Consider the following 15,375-nt stretch of genomic DNA (forward strand, 5'->3'; position numbering starts at 1 on the left):
TTCAAAATGTATACCAAACAGCCCCTTTAGTTTTATATAATTTCTTCCATCCCCCAGCCATTCTTACTTTCTTTTGTATTTTATTAATGGTTAAATATTTTAGAAATTTCAAGAAAATGAGTCAAGTTGATAAGGGTCTTTGATGACTGGTTCTCTGAAAATGGAAATATCAATTAACCATGAAGTTAATTGTGAAGTAAGAGAAATATTTTTTTAATATAAAAATTTACACATAGCCAGTCTAAAAAGATTTTGATTATAAAATATATAGAGTTAAAAATGGACCTTCTCCACTCTTCTCTCATTTCATCCCCAGAGACATTATTTTTATGGTTGTATAGTATTCCATTTGATGGCCATGTCATTGGTTATTTAATCCTCTGCTGCTGGATATATAGGTTTGCAGTATTTTGCTGTACACAACAGTGCCAGACTGCATTCTCAGCACAAATCTCTGAGGACTTCCACACATTTTTGTTGAGTAAATTCCAAGGAATGTCAAATCGTCCTCCAAAAATGAAACCACTTAAGCTGTTTTAAGAGTATAAGACTACTCATGCCCTAGTCAATTTGGAGTGTATCAGTCTTACTGTCTGCCAATCTGATAGGTGAAAAATGGTTTTTGGTTTTGGGGTTGGTTTTCTTTTTTGCTAGTGATGTTAACTATCTTTTCATTTGCCATTTGTAGATCTATAAATTGCATAACTAAATCATTTGTCCATCTTTCTACCAAGTCACTCCTTTTCCTGTCAGTTTACACAGGCTCTTTTATCATTTGGGGCAGCAGTGTCCAACAGAAATACGTGGGCCATGTGGGTAATTTTAAGTTTTCTAATGGCCACATTAAAAAGTAAGAAATAGGTGAAATTAATTTTAATAACATTTAGCTCAATATATTTGAAATTATCATTGCAATATGTAATTGCTATACAGACATCTTTGAGGTATTTTACCTTTTGTTTGTACCAAGTCTTTGCAACATAGTAGTCAGTTCACACTTGCCACACACCTCAGTCAGGACTGGCCACATTTTAAGCGCTCAGCAGCCACCCAGCAGCAGGTCGGGGCACTCACCCTTCCGTCTGTTGTGAATGTTCTCCTTGTGTTTCGTTCTCCTCTGTTGCACGTCTCTAAGGATGTTTACAGTGTCTTGTCTTCATCATGTAAAATATGTTAATTTTTGGATAACCAACTTCATTAGTGTTTTATGATGCCTAGGTTTCGTGTCATGTTTATTAACCTTCCCATTTAAGGTTGTGTTACCACGGCTCTAGTGGTAAAGAGCCTGTCTGACAGTGCAGGAGACATAAGAGACGCAGGTTCAATCCCTGGATCAGGAAGATCCCCTGGAGAAGGAAACTGCAACCCACTCCAGTATTTTTGTCTGGGAAGGTCCTTGGACAAAGGAGCCTGGTGGGCTACAATCCATAGTGTTACAAAGAGTTGGGCCCACCTGAAGCGACTTAGCACATTCCTATTACCACCTATGCAGTTTTTTTTCTAGTTCTGTGTTTTTCTGTTGTTTTTTTAAATCTCTGTCTTAAGGATCAGTAGATTATTGTGCACCAGCATATCTGACTCTTACAAGACCACCTGTTTTGTAAGGCTCATAAATTAGAATTGTTTTAACATTTTTCGGTTGTTAAGAAAATCAAAGAATATTTCATGGCATGAAGATCATATTAGATTTTTTAAAACATATGAAATTCAAGTATCAGTGACCATAAACACAGTTTTATTGGACGACAGTCACACTTGTTTACATATTCCTTTAGCTTCTTTTGTGCTACAGTGGCAGAGGTGAACAGCTGAAACAAACTACATCCCACAAAACCTCAAGTATTTAACTCTGTTACCCTTTCCAGAAGAAATTTGCCAGCCCCTTATGTCTGAAAATTATTGATAAATGTAAGAAATGAGTTAGGGACCAAGCTTACTTCTTTCCAAAGGCATGTCAATTTTCCCAACAGCATTTGTTGAATATTAGCAAAAGTCATTTGTCAGCTGATAGTTATTAAATGTTCCATTCCCTTATAAATTTGATCTCCTCCTAGGCCAGTACCACACTGTTGGAATAACACCTGGGTAATGTTTTACTAATTAGTAGGCCTCATTACCACAATTAGTCTGCCTTTTCAGTTTTCCTCAGTATTCTCAAATGTTTATCATTTTAAACAGACTGAAAATTTTCTCTCTCCCTCCTTCTCTCTCTGAATCCTCCCATCCTATTGGAATTTTTATTAGGATTGCATTGAATTTATAAACTAACTTAGAGTTTCAAACTTGCTTTTGATCACATATGAAATATTTTTATATTAATAATCTTCTTTCTTTTTATAGCATGAGATAATGCTTTGTTTAAAGCCAACTAATTTTAAATTGTCTTTAAAATCTAATGACTGCTTTTAATTATCTAGTAAATGAGGTTGATAATTCATTATTCTAGAAAAGTCTGTTCTTCCCCAGAAGTAATTTCGGGCTTAGAACTCTGTGATCTCTTTATTCCTTTGAGATGGTGAAGGCAGTTTTCTGGTGAGAGCATCCTGTCGAGTCCTTTCAGGGCGTGATCAGCCTCTGCCTCCCCTTCCAGCCTCTTGCCCTTCAGCTTCCGGTCCTGACAGTGAGCTCTGAGCCTGCTGGACTACAGGAGCTTCTCCACTCACAATTCAGGGACCAGCAGGAGAGACTGCTTGGGTCCAAAGTGACACATGCAAGTGACACGTCTGTTAGTAACAAGCAAAGCTGATCTGTTCTGCTGTGGTACATAGCTCTTTGTATCTCTGAAAATTCATAAGCTAAAGAGTTTCTGTAATTGAAATTCCTAAAAAGCATTCTTTGCTTTGCCAAACTTCTCCTCTGCCTCTTAGCATTGTAACTACTCTTGCTCCATCAACTCAAGTATCCCTACCTTTGAGCTAGTTGCTATCTCAAGAACCTCTAAGTTGAACTGGTTTTCAGTCTGTGGTTTTTTTTTACTCTTTGGATGTATGTCCTTGCACATCCCACTACATCCTCATTTTTACTGTGTCTCTGATTGTATTTGATAGTGTGCCTACAATATCTAACACTTGCCTTGTGCACAGAAGTAGTAATGCAGTCATTAACTGTTTATTGGTTAGATGATATGTTTAGATTAGATGCTAATGGGTTTTACTTTTTGTTCTGAAACACATATTGTGTTATTCTCACCCTCCCAAAAATGAGGACTTTAGGCAGCCAAGTATTTAAGGCACTTCCCAAGATTCTCTATGTAAAGAGTCCTTTATCTAAACCCTCTAGTGTATAGGCGTGAAATGCTTCCAAATAGTCAAATTTTGGAGAAAGGTGAACTTTAAATTGGCTGAATCCAAGCAGGGCACACACAGGTGGAATAGACCACAGTACACTATGGCTTGGAGTTACTCATTGCCAAACTGAATTTAGAAAAGTACAGAAGTTTAATCAAAAAGAACATTAAATAAATGTTATATCAAATAAGATTAAACATTTTATATTTTCATCCACTGTGAATTTAAATTACTCAAGTTTTTCTAACTCATAATATGGCTAATGTAATATGGAAAGAACTGCCATCTGTTCTCCCAGCCTGGGCAAATGAGCATATGGTAATTGTGCTTTCTTTTTTAGAAAATTACACTTAACTTTAACTCAAGAGATTATTTCTGGATTCCACAGTGAATGTGAATATATTGTGAATTACTCTGGCTTCAAAAACCCAATATCTATTATTTTAAAATGCTTTTAGTGGTTTGTTCATATTATAAGATTACTAAATTAAACAAAAATTATTTCTGTTATTTATTTTTGATATTCACAGTTTGTGATTTGGCCATAGGTACGCATGAGAGATGGAGAAATTGCTGCCACAGCCAAAGACCTGGAAATGAGGCATCTGGAGCTCGAATCACAAAAAAGACTCTATGAGAAGGTATAAATCAACCACTTCCAGTGTAAGAAGAGCAGAGTTTGTGCATACTCTTTCTAGGCTGCATTTATTCAAGGTTTTTTAATGTTCATTTTGTTTGTGTTTTTTCAAGAAGAGTATAGTGTCATCCAGGATTGTAAGGTAGCCAGAATGCACAGAGTTTGTTGTAATTCTTTAATTCATATTTCTGTTAACAACTTACTCTAGTGTCTGAAGCACCAGATGTAAGCCCCAGATTTTGCCTCAGGATCTTTTACTGACTTGCTATGTTTTCTTGTATCTGTGTGATAGTGACTGCAAAATTAACCCAGTACTTCACACGGATCCCATGGGGGTAAATCAGACAAGAGCTGTAAAGCACACTTTAAATTTGAACCTTCTGGAATCAAACCATCAGGTACCTACCTTAGCACATATAATTCAGTTTCCATGAGACTGGAAAAGGGAACTTTGGTACTGATATAAATATTTATTATTGAGGAAAAGCATTATGTTACTCACTTATTTGATGTTGAAACCATAAGTTTTCACTCCTCTCAACCCTCTTAAAGCCAGACTGAGTTTAAAATCAGCGATAACTACAAATATGTAACAGGTATTTGCATATGATATGCAAACATGCATGTGATTATTTGTTGCTCACATTAAATAAGATTTAAAACATAGCATCCATTCTTAACTAAATCTCTTCTTAAGTTTCTACACTGAACTTTTTCTAAATCTGAGCCCCAGAGACACTGTCACTGAGTTTCTTATGATTTTGAATTAGAATTAATTCACTTGAACTAAGCTTATTTTTTTTAACTATCGTTTGGGAGAGGTGGGGTGCTGGCACCAGAAGCATGATTTCAGAATTAACAGAACATTTGCAAGAAAAATACAAAGAATTTCAAAAATTTTTCTCTTAGATTCTCAGATATTAACATTTTGCTAAATTTGCATTATCCTTCTCTTTCAATCTCCATATACACACATTTTTTTTTCTGAACTGTTTAAAAGTAAGTTGCAGACTTGGTGCTTTTTTGCCCTAAAAAATTCAGTTTATATTTTCTAAAACCAAGGATTGTTACATAATGATAGTACAATGATCAAAATCAGGAAATTAACATTATTTATTGTAAAAACCTTATTCACATTTTATCAGTTGTCCTAAAAATGTCCTTTAGAGCAAAACGAAATCTAAGATAATCTATTTTTGCAGTTGTATGTCTCTTTACTCTAAGTTGGAACTATTCTTGAGTCTTTATATTTTATGACATTTATATTTTTGAAGCGTACAGGCCAGATATATTGTAGGATGTTCCTCAGTTAGATTTGTTGTTTACCGGATGACTAATGATGTCAAGCATCTTCTCATGTGTTAATTGTCCGTTTTTCTGTCTTCCCTGGAGGTCATGTGATTAATGTCTATTCAGGGTATATAGGACCATACCTTCTCAGTTTTTATTATATCATGTAATTTTTTGTTGAAAACAAGATATTTTAAATAATAGGACAAATCTGGAAATCAGATTCTCTTCTTTCCCTGGGGTTTCTTGTTGGTTTTTTTGCTTAGTGACTTTTCTAAATTCTATAAAGTATTTTGTCATGCACAGTCACTGAAATCTCTACCCAGGTAACCTGGTGACTGGACAAAGATTTCCTTAGGTCCCTTGAACCAGTAAGCCTCCAGCCTTTGCCAAGGGACTGTGTGTGCATCACGTGTGACACACCTTCCACACTCAGCTAGGCAGTTGACAGCTCTTTTCATTTCCTGATTTTACAAAACCTCAATTCACCAGAGTTGAAAGCTTAGGACCTTCTCAGGTCTGAGCATTCACACAGCCCTTGGCATGTGCACATTTTTACACATGCACCTAGCCTTCTAAAGCCCCAGGAATCCACTGGAGCATTTCAGAGCCCCGTGTAGACATCTAATTCCCCAGCTTTTCCTACCAAGCTTTTTGATTAGCCTGTTGTTTGCTCTGTGATCCACTGCCTCAGACAGCCACGATGTTCAACAGTTTCCCCTGTTTGTTTTCAGCAAACATCCCCAGGGAAAGGCTGTACATGAGTTCTGAGTCAGGTCAAATAAAAACAGCTTTGGGAGGAGGGTCTTCCAGGTCAAGTGATGACAGTTGTCTGGGAATGGGAGTTTGAAGGACCTCCATTTTGTCCCCTCCATTGACTGCCAGCCTACAGTTTTCAAGGCCAATGGCAGAACTTAGGTGTGGCATGGAATAGGAATAACACAAGTGTAAAATGCCATAAAGTGCATCTGAGATTCAGCCATTTTCTATGAATAAATGCTCCCAAGATTGCTGCAAGCCTTCAGTTAGTTTCCAGAGTTCTGGAGAAGCTTGTTTTGCCAGTGATCTCAGTGCTTTTAGAAATGAGAGAATTTTCAAGAAGTCTTTATTCTTATTTCCACTGATGTCACTCACCGCTGTTGGCTCTTTACTTTGAAAACTAGATGATTATAGTTTAGGTATTCTAAAAAACAGAAAAATCATTTTTGTGTTCTAGCATTATTACTATATCGATTAGTGATTTTTTTTTTTTTAACAGAATCTCTCTAGAAATCAAGAAGCTGTTGCAAAAGAAATGAGGGAAAATGCAGATGCCTATAGACAGAAAGCGGATCTTGAAGAACACATGTTTCATAGACTGATAGGAACCGATCAAACTCAGAACCAAAAAATTCATAAGGTAAATATGGTAAATTTAGTGTCTCTATAGAGGGAGAATTTCCATCTACTGTTCTTTTTAAAGAAGGAATTCAATATTGAACCCTATAAATAGTTTCTTTGCTTCAGTCATCACAATTCCTAGAAACTCAACATTATTTTATTTGCAGGTTTCTTTACTGACAGCATACCCATGTGTCTTTTATACTCCTTGAGAATTTCAAGACTTGCAAGAAAATACAAGGAAAATAACTTTGTGAATGATACCGTCCTACATTGTTAAGTCTTAGAAATTATACCTGAGTAGATTAGTTGCAAAACATCAGGTCTCTGCCTGGTATGTAAGCCAGCGTTTTCCAAGTGTATTCCGTAGAATATCAGTAACTTAGTGTTAAATAAAATGGGGATGACAAGTATTGAAAAAGCTGTCTTAAAAGTTAGGCTTTTTCATGCCAGATTTGAAGATACATGGTACATTGTGAATCTTTGAGAAATTTTCCTAAACTTACAGAATTTCTGGGCAAGTATCCTTTCAGAAATGCTGACTTAAATGAATTGAAATGGAATTTGAGGCCTTCAGGGAGGAACTTTGTTATCCCTTTAACAAACTGTTAAACGGGTCTATGGCAGGGCTGGGCCTTGTCCCAAAAGCCAGGAATAAGTGTAAGATTTCCCAACCTCTGTTCTGTCCCTTGACTATTTCCCCAATAATAACCCCCCCTACCTTTTTTCCTTACAGGCTTTTGTCCAGTCTGTTAGATAAGTTCTTCTGACTCCTTTTCAAAAGATTAAAACATGGAAATTGTTTAATTCTCCCTGCCCCTTAGCCTAGAAGTTCTCAACCTTGGCTGTATGTTAGAACCCCCTGGAGAATGCTCTGGAAGTACCAGTATCCAACTGCTCCAGAGATCAATTTAGTTGGTTTGTGCTGGAGCTTGGACATTGGTTTGTTTTAAACACTGAGGTGAAAAATAAATAAATAAACAAACACTGAGGTGATGCTAATATGCAGCCAGGATTGTGAACATCTGTACTGGACACTTGGAGACACTGAATGGACGTACCGTATTTTATGTAGTCAAGTCTGATCTTCTTTCTGAAATTTACGAATTCTTAGTTAATTGAAGAAAATTTGGCGAAAGCGGAACAAGCATGTCTAAATACTGACTGGCGAATTCAAGCTTTACATAAACAAAGGTGCAGTGATCTACACCGAAATGAATGTTACCAAGAAATAGCTAAACTCCTTCGGAAAAACAGGAAGAAAGAAATGGAAGTATTAAACGCCATGATGGAAGGGGAAGCTAAAAAGGTAAGAATGATGTTATCAACTTCTTGTTAATTATTTAAATCTTGAGATAGTATGTAATCAAGTGGCAAAAGCATCAAACCAAATAATTTTTGTTTGAAAAGATCTTAAAGATGATCTAATTTTAATAGGTATTGCTCAGAAAAGTCCAATATTGATGCCACCTAAGAATGACTAACCCACTCCAGTATTCTTGCTTAGAGAATCCCATGGACAGAGGAGCCTGGAAGGCTGCAGTTCACAGGATCGCAAAGAATCAGACAGGACTGAGCAGCTTGGCGTGCACACATGGAAGAATGACATGACAAGAATGAGTGTCTTTCTAAGTTACATTAGTGTCTCAACTTTCTAGCTTCCTGTATTGGTTCTGGCTCATTGTATATTAGCACTTTAATTCACTGAATTTTTTATACTAATAACATAAAAGACTTTGAAAAGTTAGGAAATACATAGAGAGCTACTAGTAACAAAACCCAAAATAACTGTAACTACAAGCAAGATAGAAATATTTTTCTTTTTCACATGAAGAAGTCTGGAGTAGGCAGTCCAGGGTTCGTATCCTGTCTCCAAGATCATCAGGAAAACTGCGTCCTTCAATTTTTCTGCACAACTTTCTGGAGTATGTCTTTCATTCGCAAGGACACCTTTCCACCCATTAATTTTAAAAACTCAAAAAAACAAAACAAAACCCAAAACACCTCAGTCCCTGAATATCTGGGATCTGAAATGTACTGAAATGAATTACTTCAGTGACAGCTGGGACCACATGTTTACGTGGCACTGAGGCTTTGAGTGGTAGGGACGTCAGAAGTGCCTCTGCTCTCAAGGTTCTTCAACAGCCTTGAGCCAGGATCAGTTCAGTCGCTCAGTCGTGTCCGACTGTTTGCAACCCCATGAATTGCAGCACGCCAGGCCTCCCTATCCATCACCAACTCCCGGAGTTTACCCAAACCCATGTCCATCGAGTCAGTGATGCCATCCAGCCATCTCATCCTCTGTCGTCTCCTTCTCCTCCTGTCCCCAATCCATCCCAGCATCAGGGTCTTTTCCAATGAGTCAGGATAGGAACCCAAATTACCTAATACCAAGTAGAGGGAAACAAACAGGCTTATTTCACTGTAGGAACTTGCATTTAGCACAATCTTTATGTCTTTTTTTTTTTTCCCCATTAATTTGTATCTAGTGGGAGGAAGCTGAAGAAAAAGACTTTCATTTGAAATCAGAAAAGAAAACTGCTGCTCTTTCAGATGCATCTAGAAGATGGTTCCTAGAGAAAGAGATACATGATGCTCAGCATCCGTGTGATAAAGGTGAGCATTCCTTCCCAGTATTATATGTCCGTTCATTTCATATGGTCTCTTATCATGGATAAATCCTTACATGTGTTTTGGCACTTCTAGTCAAACTATTGCTCAGCTGAAAGATAATCACTAGTTACTATTTTTTGGTCAGGAAGACTGGGCTGAGGAGATGAGGCTGTTTAAAAAAAAAGCTCCAAGAAAAATTTCTCAACCATCCTATAGAATTCTGTCTTATTCCATGATTTCATGGTCCTGGGCATCCCCTTAATATACAAGAATATAATTTGTTCCCAAAGTGCTATATCTAGTTAATTTTAGTTTAAAAAAAAGTGTGCTTTGCCAATAACTGGTCCTCAGAACAGCAGTATATGAAAGTAGCACCAGGAAACTCATTATAGGATCTAATCAAATGTTAGGTTTTGGTGCAAGGCTTCCTTTGAGGCTCAGCTGGTCAAGAATCTACCTGCAATGCGGGAGACCTGGATTTGATCCCTGGGTTGGGGGATCCCCTGGAGAAGGGAAAGGCTACCCACTCCAGTATTCTGGCCTGGGGAATTCCATGAACTGTATGGGGCCTATGGGGTTACAAAGAGTCGGACACAACTAAGCGACTTTCACTTTTCAACTAGTGGCATTCAATGAAAAATCAAAATTGTAACTTAAAATTCTAAAACTACAGATACAGGGAACATTTATTTTACTATACCTTATATTGTTTCAGTCTTTTATAAAAAGTATATGTATTACTTTTTAAAAGAACAGCCTTATTGCTATATAATTCACATGCCATACCATTCACCTATACAAAGTATACAATTCAATGGTATTGTATTACCATATATTAAATATATTCAGAGTGGTGCAGCCATCACCACAATCAACTCTAGAACATTTTCAACACCCCCAATAACCCCATACCCATTTGCAGTCATAACCCATTTCCTGTCACTCCTCCCAGCCCCTGGCAACCACTAATCTACACCTGTCTCTGTAGACTTACCTGTTGAGGAAATTTCATGTAAATAGAATCATATAATATGTGGTCCTTTGTATCTGACTTCTTTCACCTAGATAATGTTTTGAGGTTCAACCATGTTGTAGCAGGTATCAGTAATTTGTTCCTTTTTAATGCTGAGTAATGGTCCACTGTATGGGTATTCCATGTTTTATTTATCCATTCATTAACTGCTGGACATTGGGTTGTGTCCAGTTCAGGGCTCTTATGACTAATGCAACTGTGTATTACCTTAATTACTTTTGTAGTGCACAAATTTGAAAAGTAAAAATAGAGATTAGATGCTATCATGCTCATTTAACTAGGCTGCTTTTGAAACCCCTCATTACCTCTCATGCTTTTGAGTTTAGTCTCAAACAGTACTCAGAGCCCTTAGGCATGCTATGTTTAAAACCTGCTTGTAGAAGATACCAGCCTCTGGGGCTGCCTTACTCCCTAACCCCGTCACACTGACCCCTACGTTAGAAGAAAACAATTGAGCCTTTTCAAGAACCTCTGAATTTAGAGACAGTAAAAGGGAAGAAACTGCGAACTACTGCCTGCATCCATAGTCTCCTACATTTGGCTCTTCCACCTCCATGGTGTCTTCCTGTTCTGTCACCTACATTTTGTCAGCCTCCTTAAGTTTCACCAATCAGAGAGAGTTTGGTTGATAATCATCCATCTTCAAAAGGCTTATGTATAAGGATTTGATCATTGCCTTAATCAGGGTGTAGAAATTAAATCCATGTCATTTAATCCTAAAACCAGGGGATAATCGGCTGTAATTAGGAAAATGGCATTTTGATCACAGGTGCTTGCTTTGGTTTGTCACTCAGAGCTAGAAGGGAGGCACGGGAAGTGGAAACAGGCAAGTGTGCCGACAACAGACTGGTTATTTAAATATTGCCTAGTGCCAATCTCTCTTAGCAATGGGGAGGAAATTCTTACTGTTTCTCAGAAAACAGAACCTTCTGGACAATATGAGTGGCCCTCACTGCCCCTAAAATCCCAGGCCCGTAAACTTAAATTGAAGCTGAATAGCAATGTCTTATAAAATTATCCAGATTTGTAATGAGCAAAAGATTTGAACAGTTCTCCAAAGAAGATACTCAAATGGCCCACACACATATGAAGAGCTGTTCAGCTTAAATTAGTCATTGTACTTGCATGCTAAGTTGCTTCACTCATATCCAACTCTTTGCAACACCATGGACTGTAGCCCGCCAGGCTCCTCCGTCCACGGGGATTCTCCAGGCAAGAATACTAGAGTGGGTTGCCATGCTCTCTTCCAGGGGATCTTCCTAAATTAGCCATTGTGAGTGAGTGAAGTCGCTCAGTCGTGTCCGACTCTGCGACCCCGTGGACCTACCAGGTTCCTCCGTCCATGGGATTTTTCCAGGCAAGAATACTGGAGTGGGTTGCCATTTCCTTCTCCAGGGGATCCTCCCGACCCAGGGATCAAACCCAGGTCTCCCGCACTGCAGGCAGACGCTTTAACCTCTGAGCCACCAGGGAAGCCCAAGGGAAATACAAATCAAAACTAAATGGGAAAAAAATTAAAAATGAGATGCAGCTTCACGATCAGTTAGCATTGATGTAATCCATTAACATGTGAGAGTTGGACTGTGAAGAAAGCTGAGCACAGAAGAATTGATGCTTTTGAACTGTGGTGTTGGAGAAGACTCTTGAGAGTCCCTTGGGCTGCAAGGAGATCCAACCAGTCCATCCTAAAGGAGATCAGTCCTGGGTGTTCATTGGAAGGACTGATGCTGAAGCTGAAACTCCAATACTTTGGCCACGTCGTGCGAAGAGTTGACTCATTGGAAAAGACCCTGATGCTGGGAGGGATTGGGGGCAGAAGGTGAAGGGGATGACAGAGGATGAGATGGCTGGATGGCATCACCGACTCGATGGACATGAGTTTGGGTAAACTCCAGGAGTTAGTGATAGACAGGGAGGCCTGGTGTGCTGCGATTCATGGGGTCGCAAAGAGTCGGACATGACTGAGTGACTGAACTGAACTGAACTGAATCCATTAACAGCTGTGGGCAAGGTCCAGCCAAACCAGAGCAGTGCTGGTGGGAATGTGACGTGCACAGCCACTTCGGGAAACAGTCTGGCAGTTCCTCAAAAGGTTAAACACACAGAGACTGTATATGATCCAGCAGTTCTACTCCCAGATACATACCCAGAGAACTAAAAATATATCCCTGCAAAAGCTTGTATACTGAATTGCCCACAGCATCAATATTCATGATAGCCAAAAAAAGGAAAAACAATCCAAATACCCATCAAATGAGGAATGGATAAAATAAATTGGTATGCCCATACAATGGAATTTTATTTTGTGATAAAAAGGAATTAACTGATTCATGCTATAAAATGGACGGACCTTTAGAATCTTATACTAAGTTAAAGAAGCTAGACGAAGGCCACATGTTATATGATTCTCTTCATGAAGTCCAGAATAGGCAAATCTGTAGAGGCAAAAGGGGGTTAGTGGTTTGCAGGTGGGAGGGGTAGGGGAGTGGGCTACCAGTGCATACGGGGTTTATTCTGGGGATGGTGAAAGTGTTCTAGAATTAGTGGTGATGATTACACAACCCTCAGTGTACTAAAAACACTGCATCGTACCCTTTAAAGGGGTGAATTTTGTGGTAAGTGAATTATCTTAACAAAATTTATTGTTTTAATGACATTAGTAAATGCTGGTGGCTAGGCAAAGCCATTGGACCAGGTTTTAAAAATGACTGGGCCTTGGAAAAAGGGAGGAGCCTGGAGCAGTGGGAGGACCTTTCAGGGAGGGAGGATCTCATGGTGAGGTGACATGAACACCTAGTCCCAGCTTCACGGTAAAGGAAGACAAGGCTTAAATAAACTTAGCCAGAGTCACTAAGCTGGGTCCTTCTGGTTAGTTTATTTACTCCTGTTTAATCTGTGTTTAGTAGGAAGTGTTTCCTTGTGTTTCCTCATTTGTAAAATGAGAAGATTATAGACTAGGTGATCTGTAATTTTGTTACAGTTCTAACATTGTATTATACCATTTTCTAACTCCTCATGGTTTGTAGGCTTCCCCAAGGATCTCTCTCAGGAACACACACATGGACACACACCATTTTCCCTTACCGTTTTTGTGGATTCACCAATTAAAGCCTCCATGAACTATCCTTGTATAAAAGTTGCTTCAGTCATGTCCGATTCTTTGCGACCCCATGGATGGTAGCCCACCAGGCTCCTTTGTCCGTGGGATTCTCCAGGCAAGAATACTGGAGAGGGTCGCCACGCCCTCCTCCAGGGGATCTTCCCAATCCAGGGATCGAACCCGCATCTCCTGTGTCTCCTACATTGGTAGACAGATTCTTTACCACTAGTACCACCTTGTCTGAGAGAGAACTTGTTAAACGTAATTAATCAGTGGCAGAAACTTGCCTGTCAAGGTGATTCAGGTTCGGCTAACTGGAGCAGAGGGCTTCAGTACAAGGATGGTTCGAGAGAGTGACAGGGACTTTCAATGTCAGGCTGAGCAGTTGGGCTTCATCCTGTTTACCAGCCTGGCAGACAGCAGAGTGACCTGTGGAATACCGAGAACAGGGCTTCCCTCCCAGGCAAGGAATGCAGTTATGGAAAGGAAGGAAATTTAGTTTGTTCCTTTTTGTTCCTTTTGAATTTTGCGTGGTACATGCAGTACCACCTCAGAACAAGATCATTTTAAATAATAAGAATCACCTTTGGGGCTTTAAAATAAATACCTTAAGTGAAGGAAATAAGCAAGCTACAGTACAAGAAGTATAGAAAAAAGAACTTTCACCTTTTACCTTTCTGTTATAATTAGCAAGTGACCAGCAATTTTTTAGGTGCATTACAAATTGTTTTTTTATTTATTTATTTTCAAATTGTTTTTTTAAAAAATACATATTCACAGACTTCCCTGGTGACTCAGTGGTAAAGAATCCCCCTGCCAACACAGGAGATGCAGGTTTGATCCCTGGACCAGAAAGATCCCACGTGCCGTGGAGCAGCTAAGCCCGTGTGCCATTACTACTGAGGCTGCGCTTTAGAGCCCGGGAACCCAGCCCCTGAGCCCACACGCCCTGGAGCCCGCGCTCCGCAACGAGAGGCCGTGCGCCAGGCACCGCAACTAGAGAAGGGCCCACGCAGCAGCTAAAACCCAGCCAGCCAAAACAATTTTTTTTTTAATACATATTCAAAAAAAAATACATGTTCAGGGCCTCACCAATGGTGATTTAATTTCATAGATCTAAGGTAGAAACTGGAAAGCTAGATTTTTGTTTTAAAGTTTTACAGGTGAATCTGCTCAGCATTGTTTGAAATATTGCTATAAGCAAAGGAGGGAACCATTGGCCCCTCCGTGTTTATAACCCAGCCCTTTGGAAGGATGAATTAAGCAGCTGTGGGCAGGATGAGCTGGGGAGGACAGATGAGGGACAAGGAGCTGTGCGAACTCAGACTTGGCAGGATCTGATACGTGAGTCATCTCTGCAGTAGTAGCTGCCCAGCCTCTGCCAGGAGACTAACAGCTGTGAGCTCATTACCCTATTCCATTTTCTACCATTATTTTATTTAAAAGTTGTTCCTTCCTTATATATATAGTTGAATCTGCTCTTCTTTTTGTAAATCTTCTGATTAAAAACTGTTCTCTGGTCATTGAAGTGAAAGTCACTCAGTCGTGTCCGACTCTTTTCGACCCCACAGACTATAGAGTCAGTGGAATTCTCCAGGCCAGAATACTGGAGTGGGTAGCCTTTCCCTTCTCCAGGGGATCTTCGCAACCCAGGGATCAAACCCAGGTCTCCTGCATTGCAGGCGGATTCTTTACCAGCTGAGCCACAAGGGAAGCCCATTCTCTGGTCAGAATGGCCATCAAAAAAAGTCTCTTAAAAAATACTGGAGAGGGTGTGGAGAAAAGGGAACCTTCTTACATAACTGATGGAAAGGTAAATTGGTGCAACCACTATGGAGAACAGTGTGGAGGTACCTTTAAAAAACTGAAAATAGAATTACCATATGGTCTAGCAGTTCCAGTCCTGGGCACATATCCAGAAAAGACAGAAATTCAAATTCAAAGACACATGCACCCCATTGTTCATTGCAGCACTATTCACGATAGCCAAGACACAGAAGCAAACTTAAATGTCCATTGACAGATAATGGGTAAA

The 15,375-nt window shown here is 39.3% G+C and overlaps 1 protein-coding gene across 11 annotated transcripts in view; it reads left to right on the top strand.

Annotated features, from left to right (window-relative positions):
- TBC1D31 (TBC1 domain family member 31) overlaps window positions 1–15,375 on the top strand; it is a 78,989-nt gene that overhangs the window by 59,266 nt on the left and 4,348 nt on the right. For all 11 annotated transcript variants that reach the window (XM_043484158.1, XM_043484163.1, XM_043484157.1 and 8 more), the window contains 4 exons: window positions 3,836–3,928; window positions 6,473–6,613; window positions 7,709–7,903; window positions 9,084–9,210. In XM_043484158.1, the coding sequence (XP_043340093.1) occupies window positions 3,836–3,928; window positions 6,473–6,613; window positions 7,709–7,903; window positions 9,084–9,210 (556 nt within the window). The remainder of the gene's footprint in view (window positions 1–3,835; window positions 3,929–6,472; window positions 6,614–7,708; window positions 7,904–9,083; window positions 9,211–15,375) is intronic.

The sequence above is a fragment of the Cervus canadensis genome, chromosome 12 (assembly GCF_019320065.1).
Source record: "Cervus canadensis isolate Bull #8, Minnesota chromosome 12, ASM1932006v1, whole genome shotgun sequence".
Lineage (NCBI taxonomy): Eukaryota > Metazoa > Chordata > Mammalia > Artiodactyla > Cervidae > Cervus > Cervus canadensis.